The 18,981-nt window shown below is 48.5% G+C and overlaps 1 protein-coding gene across 3 annotated transcripts in view; it reads left to right on the top strand.

The window, feature by feature from the left end:
• Positions 1-18,981, top strand: part of HYAL2 (hyaluronidase 2) — a 72,650-nt gene that overhangs the window by 48,739 nt on the left and 4,930 nt on the right. The window contains exons 1-3 of one of the 3 annotated variants that reach the window (XM_048491290.1): positions 7,953-8,086; positions 9,050-9,091; positions 10,035-11,019. In XM_048491290.1, coding sequence (XP_048347247.1) covers positions 10,093-11,019 — 927 coding nt within the window. In that variant the 5' untranslated portion in view covers positions 7,953-8,086; positions 9,050-9,091; positions 10,035-10,092. Of the gene's footprint in view, positions 1-7,939; positions 8,087-9,049; positions 9,092-10,034; positions 11,020-18,981 lie in introns of those variants that run through there. The other 2 variants (XM_048491289.1, XM_048491291.1) reach the window with 2 other exon arrangements.

The raw sequence follows: 18,981 nt of genomic DNA on the forward strand, positions 1-18,981 counted from the left end.
GTGGAGAAGTAGTTAACATGGTGGGCTCTAATCTGGTGAACTGGGTTTGATTCCCCACGCCTTCTCATGAAGTCTCAGAGCTCTCTGAGCCCCACCTTCCTCACAAAATGTCTGTTATGAGGAGAGGAATGGAAAGTAATTGTAAGCGGCTTCGAGACTACTGATGGTAGAGAAAAGCAGGGTATAAAAACCTACTCTTCTTCTTCTAATCTATCCTTAGTTCTTGATGTAAGGAGCATACAGTCAATGGCAGTGATAGTTTGCAGTGGAAGTCTGTAGAGGCTGAAGGATTCATGGAGAATAATAGCTGCACATCTTGTATAGTTCTTCCTCCTGAAAAATGGAGAAGCTGGTGATTGTAAAGGATTCAATGATGTTGATGGTGAAGTAACCTTGAGTGCATTCCACAGCCCGGGCGATGGGCCAGATGCATCGGCGGAGACTTTATCTTTGCGCGGGAGATGAAGCCTCTGTTCCCATGGGAAGCAGGAAGGGGGGATGGGGTGACTGGTATTATAACCTGTGCTTCTGGCGGGAAGTGTCATTCCTGCCACTGCGTGTACTTGAGCTTTCTAAGATGTCTTAATAAATGGACTTTTACTCCCAAAGCCTTCTATTTCTAAGCGCCTATGGAATTCCCTTACATTGTGGCAGGGAATCCTAATTCATCTTATATTCTTGTGCAGTGGACCCTCTTGGTCTCTCATGGTATGGAGAGGTTGAATTTTACCATGGAAGGTGCGGTAGCCCCAAAGAGGGTTCCGACCTTTCCCTGGATCCAATCTGGAGGAACCAGCAGGAGAACGGGCCTCGGCCAGTGGATCTTTCCCGGCCCCGTGATCAGCACGGAAGTCTCTCCTTTACCCTCATGGAACGAGGGACGTGATCGACGACGCATGGGGACTTCCATGAGTCGCTTGGGGGGCTTCGTCCATGGATCGAGCCATGCCAGTGGATCGGATCTCTACCAGCTGCGGTGTGGATTACAAACCCCAGATGCAACCTGTCATGGAGGAGACGGGTTTGACCACCTTCTTCATAAAGTGGCAACCCAGGAATCCATTGAACGCATTCCTGACTCGAGATTTCCTTTGGTGGATGCTCCCAAAGAACCACCGTGGGCACAGCACTGGGGCCCGGCCCAGCGACACCGGACCAAACTCTGGCATTGGGAGGGGTATCCGCATCGGGCTTCCCAATCGGACCCCCCTAATCTCGGGCCAGCTTGCATCAGCGACTCCGAGGTGCCTCGGGTGTCACCGGTGGCGCTGGGCCGGCGGCTACGGGTGCCTCCGCCAGGCCTCGGGCTTCCAGACCTACTCTAAGAGTCCGGCAGTTATTCTGCCTTCCCAGCCGGACTGCTTTCCTCTCCCATCGGCAGAGGACTGGGATGAGGAAGTGGGGACGACTATGGTGATGCCCAAGCTGCATGGGAACCGCGAACGCCAGCTGGGCGCGGGAGGAGGAACGGGTACTGTTGCGGCAAGAGCTGCCAAAACCCGCAGAGGGACCGGTGAACAGTAACGCAAAGAAGTCCAGCTCGAAGTTGGACTGCATGCCAAAGACGCTTCCAACGGCTAATATGCTCAGAATCGTCAGTCCATGATAAAGTCCTGGAAATGTTCAGACTGGATTTGCTAACGGTAACGCTGAAATGCCTGCTCAGGCTCTGCGCACGCAGCGTGAATCCCACTGGAAGCTCCCTTAAACGGTCTAACTTGGTTAAGCTAGAACGGAAAAGCTGCTTTGCATGCGCACTCAAGATGACACTTAATTCGCAAAGGGAGAGGGAGCTTGCTGCGCTTGAGAGGGGAAACTAAGGAGGCAGCAGACCAGGGGGGGGTCCTAAGTTGGAGTCTATGCTGTTACTGATCATGCCGGTGCCAGGGGGCCAATGCACCTGGGTCCTGGGCCACCCAAACGCCAGCGGCACCGCCAGCTTCGCATTCCGGCCCCCCCCGTACAACAGCTGCCTGCTCAACCTGCTCAACCAGCGCAACCACCTCCCAGCAGGCTTCTAGAGCCGCTTAATCCGGGCTACTATCAGCCTCCCGATACCAGCCCGCTTTTGATGGGACCGCCTCCAAACTTCCTACCTGTTCTTGCAACTCAATGCCCAATTTGCGAAGACTATGATGATCTATACCGAAGTCTGAACGCTTAAAAAACGGACATCGGGTTCTACCTAGTCCTGGATGGGGCAGCAGTTTAATTTGTTTCGCGACTCGTTTTGGATTTGCAGGATGAGGACTCTCGTTATTGCAGTGCCCGCGATTCCTCTCCAAGCTTCTAAGAGCTGGCGCTTTCAAGATCCAGGCGCCAGAATGAAGCTTATTCGCACCATCAAAACCATCCGAAGCAAAGGCAAAACCTGCCCGCTTGCGGTGAATTTGTCCGGTGATTTTCGTCGCGGCGCGCTGCCTCGATACTTCCCTCCAGAGTGGCCTGAACGGCATGAAATCGCGAATATTTCTCGGATGCTGTGTGGACAGTAAAATCCACGATGAGAAACGTAGTGTTTTTTAATTCGGATTCCTCGTAATTCATTGCAGATTGGATCCAGTTGTGGGGTCTCAAGTGGCGCCTCGCTTGGAATACGTTCGCCATTAAGGCGAGGTCACTTGCACGCTCTAAAACCACTGCTGTGTCCACTCAAATCAAGCTTCCAGCTTCAGTCTTCCTACCCGTAAAACCACCTCTCTGAAACTGCCGTGGCCGTACTCTGCCAGGTTGTGTCTTTACTGCGCGAGGGCCAGGCCATCTAGCCGCCTAACTGGTCCCAAGAAGCAAGCAAAACCAACCGCTCTAACTCACAAGCACTCCATCGTGGCCAAACCACCACGCAGGTCAGGGCCAGCCTCCCGCAACACTGGCTCTCCTCGCTCTAAAGCGGCAGGACCGAAGGCTTACCCATAGAGGAGGGGAAGCAGCTGTTTGCCTTTCTTCAGCCAATCATGGACATGTGGGGCCTCGACTCCTGACGCGTGAGTGAAGGCGTAGCGCTTCCCATTACTGTTCAAGGCATTCTGGCTACAACCCCGCTAAACACACTCTCGCATTATAGCCTTCAGCCCTTGTGGATTCCGCCTGCTCCCACTGCTTAATGCGGCACCGTATTTGGGTGGTAGAAGGGAGCTAAGGTCTATAGATCGAATTCCCCCCCCGGCTAAAGCCGCATACCATTCACCCGCAGATGGGCCGGCAGCCCCCCTCGGAAGCGAAGGACCGCCCAGTACAAAACACAGCCGGTTCTCCCTCCGGTTGACCATTGGGAGAAAATTAGTTTCATTTTGGCTGCCAGTATCCAAACACTCCAAGCAGTTTTGGGCATGCCTTGGTTATTATCTACATGAACCAAAATTCATTTTGGAAAGAAAGGATCCTAGAATTCACTGATCCTCCCTGTGGTGAACACATGAATTGGGAAGAAAACCGTAAGCGTCTCCTGACACACACCCCTCTCTGGCTTCCTCAGTGGGATTGCTCCCCGATTCTATTGACATCCCACCTGCATATCAAGTAGATCTAGCCAAGAGCTTCTTCAGGAGCAGGAATCGCGATCAGTTGCCCACCTCACAGAGAGACACTGACTGTAAAATTGTCATACAAATTCAGGGGCACAACTACCCACTAAGGGTAGAATCTACCGCGATGAGTCCCAATGATAAGAGAAGGAACTTCGTGGCCTTCTTAGATAAGAACCTTTCAGCTCGAGGTTCATCACGGTGAGCTACCAAACACACACACGCTGCTCCCGTTTTGTTTGTGCAAAAGAAAGATGGAGTCTTTCTACGACTTTGCACAGATTATCGAGGTCTCAATGCGGTCTCCCTGTCCAATAAATATCCTTTGCCTTTGATCAAAGGACCTTTTAGATGCACTTTCTAGGCAAAGGGGCCAGCATTTTTACTAAATTGGACTCTGAGAGAAGCTTATTACACAGAGTCAGAATTCCGCTGGAAGGATATGAACACCTGACTGCGTTTAACACAAAGTTTGTGGACAATTTGAATATTTAATAATGCCATTAGGGTTAGGAGGTGGGGCCCCAGAGCTTTCATGGCCCTTATCAGCAATCTGAAGTTCTCCATGATTTTACTGTACAAGGGAGTGGTTGTATACTTTAGGATGACCGTTTTAATTTACTACTTAAACCTTATAGAAAGAGCATGAAATATTGGTTCGAGAGGTATTAAAAAGCAGCTTGTGGCAACTAACTCTCTCTTGCCAAACTCTCCAAATGCTGTTTTTCATCAGACCTCCATTGACTCATTTGGGTTACCGGATCTAGCCAGAGGGGCTTAACAATGGATCCTCCTTACTAAGAATTGAAGCAGTCCTCAATGGCCTGCCCCACACCAACCGCAAAAAAAAAAGAACTCCAGTCGTTTCTTTGGTTTTGCTAATTTCTATCGTGGATTTTATACCCCAATTTGCTGAACTGACTCTCCCTCTCACAGACCTTCTTGCAGCACTAAAGGTAAAGATCCACTGTCCGCTAAGCCCGGGGCCCCTTTCTGGTCTGAGAAATGTCAAACAGCCTTTCAACTATTAAAATCTGGCGTTTACTCACCCGAACCCTATCCTGGAAGCACTCCTGACCCGGATCTCCCGTTTGTGGTTCACGTGGGCGCCTACCGGACAAAAGCGGCAGGAGCAGCCACCTGTTGCAGAAAAAATAAAGGAATGGTAGACTGGTTCCGTGGTGCTTATTTGTCTAAAAAAATTCTCTGGTGCGAACTGGAACTGGACTGTGGGAGACAAAGGAGACTTCAGCGGCCATCAAAAGCAGCACTCTCCACTCTGGCTTCATTGAGCTGGAGGGGGCTAAAGCTTACCCCTTTCCAAGTTTGGTGGGATCATAAAAACCTGGCAGCTCTTTTCCACCCCCCCCTCAAGATGTCCGCCAAAACAACCGTTCAAGGGCGATTTCTTTTCGTCGTTTCTCTTTTACAGTCTCATTTTTTTCCCTGGAAAAACCAACAAACTGGCTGATCGCTCATCGCGCCTACCGAAGGAGGGGTGGGGCTGCCTTTACTTGGAGACATCTCCGCGCACTGTTCTTACCCCCCCTCCCAGTTAGGGTTGGCTGTCACCCGATCCTCAAGCGTCCGCTTTCTCCCTCCACCCCCCGTTCCCAGTCTCGTCGTCTCCTTTCCTCTGCGGGAGTGGAGGGAAGCGAGGGCTCGCATGAAATATCCAGCGGCCGAAGGAGACTCCAATTGCGTTTGGAGAATGGAGTTTGGCGGAGGGGGGAATGTTGAATCGCGTGCCTCCCCTCCGCCAAGCAAGTTCTTGAAGCTTGCCACGATGCTCCGTTCAGCTGGACATTTTGGCTTTTGAAAACTCTGCACTTAGCCATGACGGCAGTTCTGGTGGCGCTGCGAATCTTTCATAAAGACATTGAAGGCATACATCAAAGGCTGCTGGGTTGTGACAGAAGCCAAAACCATCGAGGAAAACCCCATGGACTGTTGAAACCTTCTCGGTAGCTTCCCGCCCTTGGGAAGTCATCTCCATGGATTTTCATTACAGATTTGTCCGAAAAGTCATGGCAATGTCACGGTTTTGTGGGTGGTGGTAGACTTGATTCTCTAAGCTTAAGCCCATTTTATTCCATGTGCTTCCATCCTCCTCAGCTCCCTAAGTTAGCCGCGGCTGTTTATTCAACATGTTTACCGTCTCCATTCCGCCCCGTTAAAAGGTGGTCTCCTGCACCAGCGGCCCCCAATTCATCTCAAAATTCTGGAAGCGTTTTTTGGGGTTGTTGGGGGCCGCCCAGTCATCGCCGCCCCGTTCAAAGTGGACGCGGTGAGACGCGAAGGGGCCGTAACAGAACCCTAGGAGCAATATTCACGCTTGTTACACCAACTTCACCACCAAAGACAATTGGTCGCGAGGCTTATTCCGCTTTCTATGCGAATCGCCTACAACAATCGCGGTTCATATGGTAGTACAAAGAAAACCCCCTTTGAAATTGTGTCTGAATTGGCTCCTTCCCACGCCCGTTGCCTACAACTACCCGCAGCTGCTTTGGACCCCCCAGAATTTCAATAACAATGGATTTCATCCCTAGCTTCAGGGATGGAAGTCGGATCCAGAACTGCCCTTACATAACAAGCAAAGTTGACTCCCAAAAACTGCAATAGGATAAACACCGCTACTGGATTTCCCTCTAAGTGTGGGCTCCTGGGTGTATTTATCTACAAAAAAAAAAAATCTCAGTGAGGCGTGCATAAATATTCCAAACTTGGCAAGAGATTTGTGGGACCTTTTTTCAGATTACTAAAGTGATTAATGATGTCACTGCCGGCTTTAGATTTGCCTTAACTCTCTCTTTAGTAATATCCATCCTGTCTTCCATTCCAGCTTGCTCCAAAGGAGGCTCCCGCTTCGATGCGCCTGGCACGATATTCGACCGGAGAGGCCCCACCGACTATTATTGATGGCCACAAGCACTCACGAAATTGGCGGCTATCCTGGACTCTCGCTTTAATCGCATGGCGTTTGCAATATTTTAGTTTTCTTGGGTGGGATATTTATTCCCTCTGGGTATAATCAATGTGGGTTTCATTCGAAAACATTGAAGCCCCACCCTTATTGGCTGCTTTCTCACCGCGCCTTTCGCATAAACCTTTGGGGGAAGGGGTCTTCTTTAGGGGAGGCAGAGTGTAAAGGATTCAATGATGTTGATGGTGAAGTAACCTTGAGTGCATTCCACAGCCCGGGCGATGGGCCAGATGCATCGGCGGAGACTTTATCTTTGCGCGGGAGATGAAGCCTCTGTTCCCATGGGAAGCAGGAAGGGGGGATGGGGTGACTGGTATTATAACCTGTGCTTCTGGCGGGAAGTGTCATTCCTGCCACTGCGTGTACTTGAGCTTTCTAAGATGTCTTAATAAATGGACTTTTACTCCCAAAGCCTTTTATTTCTGCGTCTATGGAATTCCTTACAGTGATTTTCCAACTACTCCCACACCTATCCTGCTCCTCTTCACTTATAGCCCCTTTTAGGGAGTGGTTAAATTTCCTATCTCATCTTCAGTACACTCAGAGCTGAACTTCCACAATTCGAGGTCTGGGATGTAAGGCAGCCTGGACCTACAGTGTTGAAAAGATTGGATTTGAATGTGGGACTATAACGTGTCTGGTTTAGATCCTTCTGTGCTATGAATTCCCTAAGCAGGTATAGGCAAGGTGTTCCCTTTCAGCTCCAGCACCTTCCAGTCAGCAAAACTGGCATAATTTGAATCCATCTTACTTTACATATACTATATGCCAAGCACTGCCAGGATTTTAAAGTATAACATGCTAAATATTGTGATCGTCGCATCATTTGATACAGAAGCCTAACTTCCCAAACACAGGCATGTTGTCGGAGCCAGTGTTAGTTTGAGGGAAAGGCACTCTGTATATGCTAAGAGGCATTATTCTTACAGGTTCCTGACTCTGCAAATAACTTTCTGACTCAAGCCCTGGCCATTTCTGACTCGAATTAAGCAGGGAACATTCCCTGCTAAGAACAGCCATGGATACGAGCAGTTCACAAGCGACTGAGCCTGGAGCAGCCAACTTCAAGCAACCGCCTGCATTTGCGAGCTTGTTGGCATTTTGCCTACAGCCATATTACATACCATTCTTCCAGATTGTTGAAAAGTTTTCCTGCAGCTTTAAGAGGCAAGCCTCACTTGGCATACAAAAAAGCCCATGGATTGTACCAAGTGAGCTCGTAAAGACGGGGGCGCGATCAGATGCAGCCGCGTTGCAAAAGCTTCGCAGAGCCTTGAATAAGCGTGTTAACATTGACACTTAAGAATATGCTAGAAGCCGACTTTATTTTTGAGTTAGTAATACACTTAGAAGTGTAATATTTCCTTCTTCTTCTTCTTCTAGGGGTCACTTGCTCTCCCCCTTGTCTCATACGGCATCTGACCATCCTTCACTAAATTTTTTAAAGGAAAAGCTGAGGAGCCGGATCGGAGGGTGGGCGGTACTGGGCTCATGTGCCCTTTAAGAACGGGGTTCTGGGTGCCCGGGAGGATATTGTACTTTAGCTGGCAAGGGGGGTGATGAGTTAAAAATCCAGGTGAGTTCTTGTAGAGAAAGTAGTGGCTATCTTTTCTTCTTCTTCAAGGTTTTATTTTGTAAAATATAAACCGGCGTTGGAGACGCTTGGATCTGGGTTAACATTTGACTGGCAAGATTAAGTCTGAACTTAGTTCATTTTACTTTTTCAGTGCGGTTTTCTCTAAATGCTAGTAATGCTTTCCCCCCCCTTTTTGCCGCGGTCAGCTTCTCATTCGGGTCGCACAGATGCGCAAGGAGAAGGGTTTTTTTCTGCAAGGTTGCGGCTCTTTCCCCTTGCTTGGCTTGGCCAGGCTCCTAGTTGGTGAAATGCCCTCGGAGGCAGTGACTGGAAAATGCCTTCTTCTTGAACTTATATCCCACCCCCCACCCCCCACTACCCCTACTCGGGGCCCCTTTCCTATGCGCACCGCTTGCATGTTTTGCGGCGAGAATCCTGGTTTGCATCTTGGCTGAATGAACAGTCCGGGTTTAGCGGAGAGATTCTTTGGACGGGAGGCAACTTGGCAGATACGACTTGCTGTTTGTTTGAGCACGTGGACGAGCGCTTCCCTGTCCCGCTGACCTGGCCCAAGTCACCTCTTGGATCGTTTTCCCCCCGGACAGTCACGTTTCCCCTCTTAAGCCTGCTGTCTGCCCCGACCTGCCTGCCGCTGCATTTTCCGCTCTCTTTCTGTGTGGCTTTGTTATTCGGCCAGTTGCCTTCTTGCTGACACCCGCACTTTCCTCTTCCTCCCAAACGCTATTTGATATGGGATCCTTTCTTTTCACCTCGCGAATTCTTTCTGTTGGGGGGGAAAAAAGTTAAAAGCTGCCGTCTTCTCTAGTGAACAAGTAGCTAGCTTGTATAGAATAAAGGGTCACTTTTTAACAGTGTTTGCTAGTAAGTTTTGTTTTATTGAGGTTCAAGCAAGAGGGAAAGAAAACTGCTAAATCACCAATTTCTTTGTTAAAATATCTACAGTCTTCTGGACCGACTGGCCTATCAAAACCAGTATCCCCCAAGGTGAGGTCATCTTGTTTGCCTGGCTTACCTTGTGAAAAGCTTCCACCACCAGAGTTGTTGGGGGCTAATTTTGTGTTTATGTGCCCTATCTGCTGGGTCCAGTCTGGAGCTTTGGGCAATCTGGATGCTTGCATGATGGTCCTCTCTTCCTTCATGGCCACACGCTAAATTTGAGTGATGCCGATGAAGTGAATGTTGGATCTCCAGTGGAAAGGAAGCAAGAAGGTGGGCTTTGACAAGTGCACTTTCTGAAACAGGCCCTGCAGTGCTGACAAGTCTGAAGCTCTGAAGTAAACATTTCTGGTTTTCCAAACCTGTGTCACTGTGTGAGGATTTGTCAGGCCCCAGCTGAACAAGTCTGTGTGGCTTGCTTCTCTCCCAGGCTCTTGTCTGCTTCCTACTGCTTGTGTGATTGTGCCTTCCATGCTTTATTGTGTTGTAGCTACTGTGCCATCTGCTCAAGGACCAGCAAATCTGGCTACCGCAGTTTGCCAGAGCATGCTGTCTGTGTTCTGAAAATTAGGCTGTTGCGTTAAGTTTATTTCCCCTTCTTTCCTTGAGGGGATCAGTTTCTTCCCCAATGTACAATTTTATCCCCCCTTTCTTCAAAACAGCTCGGGATAATGGATGGCCCTTTAGCTCCCATGCATTCCTTAGATTAGAACAATGCTGTGAGGATTATTAAGTGGACTGTGTGGAAAGAAAGTGACTGGTCCATGTTTCATTGTGTAGGGATGTGAACAGATCCTTGACCAACATTCAAAACCAATGGCTCTTGATGAAGAGTGATCAGTATTCTGATGGAAAGAGGCGCAGGTCCAAGTTGAGAGTTTTATTCAGAGTAGCACTGTATTCTATTGACTGGGCAGAAATGACATGGTGGATGAAGAAGAATGGTGCCTTTCCCTTGCTTTACTATAACTGCACATACTTTCTTTTGCAGGCCCTGATCTGTCTGTAATCCTCCATCATCTTATTTCCAAGCAGTTCGGGGAGAGAGAATGCAGGGAGGTCCTGTATTGGCAGTGACATGGCTCACAGTCCTTGCTGTTGCTGGTGCCTCTGGGCAGTATGAGAAGCCAGCTTTTACCCCCATTTTTACTGGTAGGCCTTTCATTGTGGCCTGGAATGCGCCAACCCAGGATTGCAAGCCTCGCCTCAAAGTCCACCTGGATTTCAGTGTTTTTGATGTGCTGGCCTCGCCCAATGAAGGCTTTGTGGACCAGAATCTGACCATTTTCTATAAAGAGCGTTTGGGCCTTTATCCCTACTATGATGGACAGAAAATGGCAGTGAATGGGGGTGTTCCACAAAACAGTAGTCTGGTGCAGCATCTAGAGCGATTACAGGATGGCATCCGTAAGTATATACACTCTGAGGAAAAGGAGGGACTGGCTGTCATTGACTGGGAAGAGTGGAGACCCATCTGGATCCGGAACTGGCAGACAAAAGACATTTACCGCAACTCCTCCCGGCAGCTTGTTTTGGCTCGGCGTCCTGGATTGCCGGAGGATCAAGTGAACAAAGTGGCCCAGTACGAGTTTGAGTCATCAGCTCGTGAATTCATGGAGCAGACCCTGCGACACGCCAAGAACTTCCGGCCCCGGCAACTGTGGGGCTTCTACCTCTTCCCAGATTGCTACAACCATGACTATAGCAAGAACCAGGATAGTTACACAGGTCGTTGTCCTGATGTAGAGGAGACACGCAATGACCATCTAGCCTGGCTCTGGAGAGAGAGCACTGCCCTTTACCCTTCCATATATTTGGACCAGGTGCTGGCCTCCTCCAGTAATGGGCGGAAGTTTGTGAGATCACGGGTAAAAGAGGCCCTGCGTATCTCCCAGCGTCATCATGAAGACTATACTTTACCTGTCTTTGTCTACACTAGGCCCACTTACATCCGCAAATTGGATGTGTTAAGTGAGGTAAGAAAGTTTTTCATGTTGGGCCTGGTCACCAGCAAAATGAGGGCAGTTGGGTCTGGATCTCTGTTCTATTGTAGCACAAACCTGCACAACTTCTGTCCTACCAACTTAAATTCAACTCACTAGCCATTGTATGGCAACCCACCAAAAGATAATGCGGTTGGTAGCCTCAGTCTGCAAAAATGGGATGGGGCAGGGTTGTTAAGCACACGATTGGGTAGTGGGCTGCTGTTGGCTAGTGGGTTTGGTCTTGAAGGCCTGCTTTAGTAATTAGTGATAACCATTCTCTAAGCTTCTGATTGACAGCAAGGCCCTGAGCAAACTGACTTTGCAATTCTTGCTTTGCAGACCAGTCCTGAACCAAAGTGGAACTGGTCCGGGGTCTGCTCCCAAAAGGGATATATGGACTTCTGAGACAATGTGTTTAAGACTGAAGAGTAAGCCTTTCTCATATCAGTGCAACCTAACAATAGGTCTGCAGAAGGGTTCTGTGTCTCCTAATCAGATGTCTGGCTATAGCGGTCCTTTGCAGAAAAATGCTGCTATTAATGGCTTTTTAATTCTCCAACATAGAATCATTAGTTTGGCCTTTTGCCAAGGTCTTTTCTAAAGGATAGTAAGCCCCAGGGTTGCATACATGTTGAACCAATTAGGACAGCTGAGTATAGAAACCTAGAAAAGTTGGATGCAGTGCTCCAAATTATGCTTGTGGACAGTTCTTGTTCACTGAGACACGCAGAATAAGTATGAGGATATTTTTACTGTCCCAAGTTCTGTCACTGGGATTGTATAAGTTTACAAACTTTTTGGAAGCCAGAAAACTATACTGTGCCAGGTGTTAGTCTATCTGCTCAGGTGCTTGCCACAATATTGCATGGTAATTTCTAGGTAACTCTCCACAGTGTGGCAGAATCTCAGAGACTACCCCAAGGTCTTAATGTAGCAGGATATAGTTTCTATTTCAAGATGATGGGGTATGTTTGGGTAAGAACTAACACTGTATTTTCCCCTGTCATGTATTTCTGCAAACCAAGGAGAGATTTGTTGCTTTGTGATAGCCCAGATTATTTGGGAAAGCTGAGGTTTTGCTAGAGATGAGTATACTGGGACTGATGATCTTTCTAAAGAAGGCTGAAAGCTTCTTCCTCAAAGAAGAGTTGTTAAAGGTCCTGCAGGAAAGGCATCCTGAGATCTCTGGGGATGATGACAATCTTGTTGTAATCTGGCCCAGCAGAGGTTGCATGTATGTGTGGGGAGATGCTGAAACTGCCATTGCACTTTTCAATACCACTTCAGCAGCTTCCGTTTCTAATGTCAAAGCTGTTCTCATGAAGCAGAGGTAGGCGTGACAGCGGCACAAGGACTTCTCTCTCATCTTCTGCTAGTTTCATGCTCAGCCTCTGACCGCACACAAGAGATGCTTTACTGCTGAGCATTAAAACTTGAGTGCCGAGGCCTCAAAAATGCCATCCTTGCTCACATGTGGCTGATTTCCGCATAAATAGAGTAGAGGCTAGCAACTTTTTGAAATTCCTAATGCTTGAAACTCATCCAGTTTAACCCAAACTCTGCAGATAAGAGATGCAAATAAAAAGTTAAAAGACTACTTTAGGCTTTTTTACGCAAGTGGTAGAAAACTTTTAAAAGCTGTTGTAAAACCCGAGCTGGGTTACTTGCTCCTTATTGCGTCTCTGACTGCAAAATAGCCACTGTGCAACTGAAGCAGTGAAAGAACAGACATTGCATTTCCCCCCCTTTGCTTAGGACTTGCTACTTGCATTCTAGGTAGCATGTTCTTCCCTATTCATCATATACACCGTTTTCTGTCACTCATTCACTCCTCAGATTACGCTGTTAATCAAAGGCTCCGTATTTGCAGATAGAAATCTTTTCTTCTGATATACTTAGAAGTGATGCTGGTGTATTGATTGCCTGGCTGACACCTCAAAATCTCATTCAGTTTGTTTCGCTGGGAAGTTTTGCTCCAGCTTTTGAGGAGTGTCTCCTTCCCAGTTCCCACAGACTTCTCTGTCAGGTTCCCAGCCTTGCTCAGGTACAGCCTGAAGTGAAGGGTGGTAAGGAACAAGGCCATTGTGTAGCCGGTGTGTAAACAATGGAATAAACAGAATTATTCCTGAACATTCTGCTTTGTGAATGCTAAATTTTAAAATGACTAAGGGCTAACATTGAGAAGCAGCAAAGACAAGAAACCTCCAGAATCTGGCAGAGTGCTTCCAAAGTACTGCCCCCCACCGAATTGTCTGTTGAAATCATAATAGTAAAGAAAGTTGGGAATATATGATGGCAAGGATGCAGCTCAGTGTTTTGTGTGCCTACTATTTGCCTGCACTTGCCTATACATGTAGCCAGATTAAAATTAAGGGCCCTCCTGAGAGGGTGAAATAAGTCACATGAGAAAGATCTCGAGGCTTGAGAGAGATCAAAAGTTCTTGCCTTCCTTGCAAGAAAGGGTGTGTGTGCGCGTGTCCATACATGGAAACATTGCTCCAGTATTCTCACAGTCAGTATGTACGGACAGGCTATAGGAATCCTATGATTCCACAGTGGAGACATGGAGATGACCAATGTTTTCTTCTGGATACGGTGAGAGCCAGTAAGTGGTTAAGTGGTTGGAGCAGTGGACTGGGAACTTCACGCATCATGAAACCCAGTGATTCTCTCTTAGCCAGAGCTGTGAGGATAAAATGGGGAAAGGAGAATAGCATGTGACCACCTGGGCAGAAGGGTGGGATTAACATGTGATAGATAAATAAATATTGTTCTCCCTTCAGTTTCTCTTTTTAGTAAAAAGGTCAAATAAGATTATCAGCATATTCTAAGGCAAGACTTGCTGACAACTCTGTTTACTGGGCCCTTCTTGTATCCCCCCCCCCTTACCTTTCCACCCCAAAGTTGCTGAATTCAAAGGCACTTGGTTGTGTGCTGAGTGGCTGGGATTTATGATTGTTTTAAACCATGAGATTGCCCTCAGATCTTATCTGTGGCTTTCTGAATTAATATATGCCCAGGAAATACAAATGTCCTATCAAGGTCTTATAATTGTTTGACACTTCTTCAGTGGGAATCAAATCTGCTTTCTGGTCTAGCAACACTGAGTGAATCAGCAGCCTCCAAGTCTCAACCAGCTCATAAATTCTGACCCTAGGGCAAGAAGGATAACCAGCTTGGGCTGGGACTGATATTAATTCTTTTGAGGGTGCAACGTAGCTGCCTTCCTTGTGAAGCAGAGTCCAATGCTTTGTCTTCAAGTTGTTGCCCAGCCTCTGTTGGTAGCGTCCCTAACTCATTTGGTGAGCAGAGCCCCCTTCTGTTTCTAGCACTTCTTGATCAAGGCTTCTCTCTCCCCCACTCCCAGGTAACAGTTGTTGCCAGGATCAAAGCTGGAATATGCCTCTGGGCCTGAAGAAGGCTGCAGGGCAAGACTAGGATGTAGTCACAGAGTGGGGCCAGGCTCCAGCTCCTCTTTTTGTTGCGAGACAGATTGGTTGCAGCAGGTGGAGGGTGTGAGTTACCAAAGGCCACTTTCTCTGTGTTTCTGCCACCACTTCTCAGTTAAAAGAGCATCATTGCTGGAGGACTGGGAGCTCAGCACTCCCTTTTGCACGCTTGGGGGATTAAAGGACTGACCCTCCCCCTCCTCCTTTGGTAAACACAACTAAGGGGCAAACTAGGTGTTTGTGTTCTTAAAGAGTGAGCTTTGGGTTCCCCACAGCTGCTTTTAAAAAATGAAGGAGGGCTGTAGTCATCCCCGCAGGGTCGTCGCTAAGGAATAGGCGAGACGCGGAGGAGGTTTCATCTGGTGGAGAGCGTCAGCAACAGGAAGCAGGATTCTCGTGGATCTAACTGATAACTCTGGGTTCTGGTAACGGGTCTCTGGCACAGCACAATAGGGAACATTGTGGAAGTGTATGCAAAGGAGGTGGGTGAGGAGATGAGCGGGGAGGCCGGGAGACCTGGAGATCATCATGTGATACATGATCTCCTGCCTGGCTACTCCCGATCTTGGAAGTAAGCTGTCTGGGCCTAATCCTCACCTGAGGCAAGGCGACCATTGTCCCTGCCTTCCGATGACAGGAGCCAGACATTGTGTTCATGACCCGTGACTCATAGGGGGGGATATGAGGAGTAGGTGCAGTGCGCATCTTCAGAAGGCCGTAAGGTCCGTTAAGCGTTCCAACGGCCCTTCTGCGGTGCTGCTGGGTCAGCGTTGCATTACTACATCTCCCTCCCCTTTTTTACATTTAGAAGAGGGACCGAAATGCTAAGAATTGTTGATTTAAAGGGGCGCTTGTCTCCTCCGGCCAGTCTGGTCAAAAGCTGACCCGAAAGCTGCTTGTGGTAACATGAACTTGGTTGCGGTGAAGGGAAATTGAGGGGAGCTTCTTACCATTACCGTTACAGGCAAATATTAGACACACATTGAGCGAAACAAGATCCGGATAACGGCGGGCACACAATTAAATAAATGCAGAGCTGTACAATAGCACTCAACCATCCTCGGCAGCCAACAGAAGGGCTGGACTCAACCAATGGGGCAATATGCATCGTGATTTCAAGATTGATACAACGCTGCAACTCCGCGACTTCTCATATGAATCCAACTGGGAATTATCAGGAGAGATTAAAGCAACACATATTATGTACATCTTCACAACCCTGGTGTTACAATAACAACAAATAATCAATGGCGACACGATTATCTAAAATTCGGCAATGGCGAAGTTCCTCCTTTCAGGAAGCCAGGGCATCCAGAGCAATGGAGGTCTGGAGTTGATGGACTTCTCGCATGCACAGGCAGGCCAACCCGGTAATAGTCTTAGTGTTACAGGAAACAAGTCGGGGACTCCACACAAGGGGAAGTTCTTGCGAGGGAAACACACTCCGGCCTTCGAGCTGCAGCGTCGTCTCCGGCAAAGGGGGGTCGAGTGGAAGGGCTGGAGCGTGGCTGTGCTTAGGCTTCTGGGGTGAAGCCTGAGGCAGAGCGATGGTGAAGGCTGGGTAGCAGCAGAGTTCCGGCAGACTTACAGGTATGGAAAGGCAGCAACAATAAATAACATAACTTCTAAAATTAAGGCATGCAATAACTTCAAGTAGCAATAGTTGGTTCACAGTAAGCAATACAAACATGGCTAAAGCGATGCATAAGGCTGGATGATTATGTAATGGAAGGAAGGCAACCCGTGGTTGCATAATTGTCCCAATGCATGGCTCTTTGCTGTTTGAGCTACCAAGAAAGCTACAGAAGCCGATTAGGCGTTAGAGTCCATAGTTTCTCTCCAAGAGCCGTGGAGAGGAAAGCTACTGATAGTCTTTAGCATTGCAGGTTCAGTGATTCTCCACTTGAACAAGGTTGTGTGAAGAAAGCAGTTGTTCCAACAATATTCAAAGCGGCTGAGAACAGCGAGGAGAGTTCCAAGGTTTAATCTATCAGTGGGAATAACCACAGGGCTGCAACCTCCAAGCTTCCAGCCAGCTGGGCGCAGAGGAGGAGAGAGAATAGCTGACAGATGAGGGGCAGCAACACGCTGCATCAAGCACTCTGGGGCTGGGCTGGGCTGGGGGCTGGGAAGCCTGGAGGTGCAGGAAGGCAGGGGCTGTGATCCCAGGGAAGAACCATGGGGCTTGGTTCCTAGAGAGAGATCCTCCTCCCATCTCGCCCAGGCTGGGAGGCGTGGGGCGCTCCTCGACAGGCTGCTGGGTTGGATCCTCCAGGGAGAGCCCAGCTCCATTTCCAGGATAGGAGCTGGCCTGGCATGGCGAGAGAGCTGGACTCCTGTATGGAAGAAAAACAAGCAGCAGCTTTTCCCCAGGGGTTTCTTGGCGCTGGCTGGGTTAGTAGATGACAATAGAGGACCTGAGCCCTGAGTGGGGGGGGGGGGGGGGGAGCAATTTTTGAATGATTGATAGAGAACGATACTTTGGATATGGTCTGCTGGATGAGACCTTGATTGAATTCGATAGGGGGGGGGACTACTCACTGCTTTCGCTTGTTTTAGCCAAGCTTTTCGTTAAAGCGCGAAGTTGGCCCATTCCGACCTGCCGATCACTTCGCAGCATTCAAGGCGTTAAGAGATACAAGGCAGGGAATTGCCGAAGGCTTAGAGGAGAAGGGAGAGGTCATATCCAGAATTCGGATGTTTGTTTGTAAAACAATCCCAATCACACACCGTCTAAGGTGTGGAGTTTTTTTACAAAAGCAACTTAAGCAATTCACAATTATAGTCATATGCGTAATATAGCATCTATAGGAAAAGATGTAGAGAAGGATGCAAAAGAAACAGTTCCTGGGCTTGAGTTTTGATCGTTACACGAAAGCAACTTGAAACCCTTTTCAAATCCCTGGGAGTGTTGAGGTGCGGTGAGTCAGCCCATTTGAGAGAGGAATGCAAAGAGGTATGTAGAAGAAAGAGGAGGTTGGGAAGTTAACTCTTACCTTCCCCTCCTGTAAGAAGACTCTGGCCGGTTTGAACCTTGCTTCCTACCTTCACAGCCCGGGCTTCCAGTGTATAGGTAAGAGTGTGTGCTTCAAAGAGCCCCCCAGGCACTGTGACAGACTAGCCAGGGGAGGCACTCCAGCAGGAAATGTGGGAGCGAGGAAATAATTCTGGCTCCTACAGAGCCACCAATGCTACGCCAATGTGTGGCAGTGTAGGCTCCAGGTAGACAAAGGGGAAAAGGTTCTCAAAGAAAAGGCTAGAAGAAGAATTTTGAGGGTTAAAGCTAAAATGGAGGTGGCTTGAGGAGGCAGAATGTAAGTGACTGACACCTTTCAAGGCATTGGCACATATATAATCAAAAGAAGAGAAACTCTTTAAATGGAAGCATAAGAGCATAGCTTAGGGGCAATTGGGAAAATTCCTCTCATGAGGGAAGAACTCCTTGAGGGGTCCCTTTTAAAAGGGCAAGACACACAGAACATGCTATAAGCACACATGAGTATATATAATGTAAATGAGAGGAGGATTACCTTCTGACTCCAAGATCTTGCTCTCTCTCTCTTGCTGAAGATGGTTTTCTTGTGAAACATTTTAAACAAAGCTTAACTCAATCATAGTTGGGATTTCTGTGAGAGCATTTTATCAATATAAGCGAGTGAAAAGGAGTGGGGTTAGTCCTTGTCTTAATTCCATAGGAAGTGTTTCCTAAACTGGATCATTTTCATTGGAACAAGAATAAGTGAAAGGACAAACCCTAAGAGGAAATAACATGAGTTTAAGCATCCAGACCCCCCACCACGTAGAAGGAGGGGTCAACAGTTCCTCGTGTTGCTGTGGAAGAAAAGATTAGGTGGGGGGTCGATGGGGGGGGGAATTGGGCTGCAAGCCTTGTGGTCCTCTATGGCGTGGTTCCAAACTGGCTCAAACAGGGTCCTAGAGGCAGGCACGTGTTAGATCTCTATGAGGTGGCTGCACCTAGGCTCAGTGAAGCCCACCATCCCTGGGTCTGGGGCTGACTCCTCCACTTAGGCTGGGGATCCCTGCTCGCTTCTTGAGGTACTGACGATCACTTCCGCTGTTACTGGGTGCTTTGAGCTTAGGGCCCTACTGCGTCGCTCAGAGGCTACTGAAATCTGGCTTTGAACCTTACGGCTGGAGGGGGCCGGGGGCTTCCTGCTATGAAGGGCCTCTAGGCTTAAGGCCATCGTATGCGAACGTCTTTCCCTCCGCCCATGCCTCATTTGTCCTGTATGTGACATTCTGGAGGAGGGTTGTCTGCTAAAACAGCAGTCCTCTTAGTTGGTGAGGCGGACGGGGCATAGTGCCAAGATGTTGGTGTTTTCTTCCGTCCAGCATTCCCTTCCGGCTGCAAATCAGTGGTTTTACAGGGATTTTTGAAATGCGCCATTCTGTAGCACTAGACGGAGGCATGGTGATCTTCAAGAAATAGCAGGAGGCGCAGCAGAGCTTCGGAAGTGGAAAACGCAGAGGAGGGGCAGGCTGC

The sequence above is a fragment of the Sphaerodactylus townsendi genome, linkage group LG03, assembly GCF_021028975.2.
Source record: "Sphaerodactylus townsendi isolate TG3544 linkage group LG03, MPM_Stown_v2.3, whole genome shotgun sequence".
Classification (NCBI taxonomy): Eukaryota; Metazoa; Chordata; class Lepidosauria; order Squamata; family Sphaerodactylidae; genus Sphaerodactylus; species Sphaerodactylus townsendi.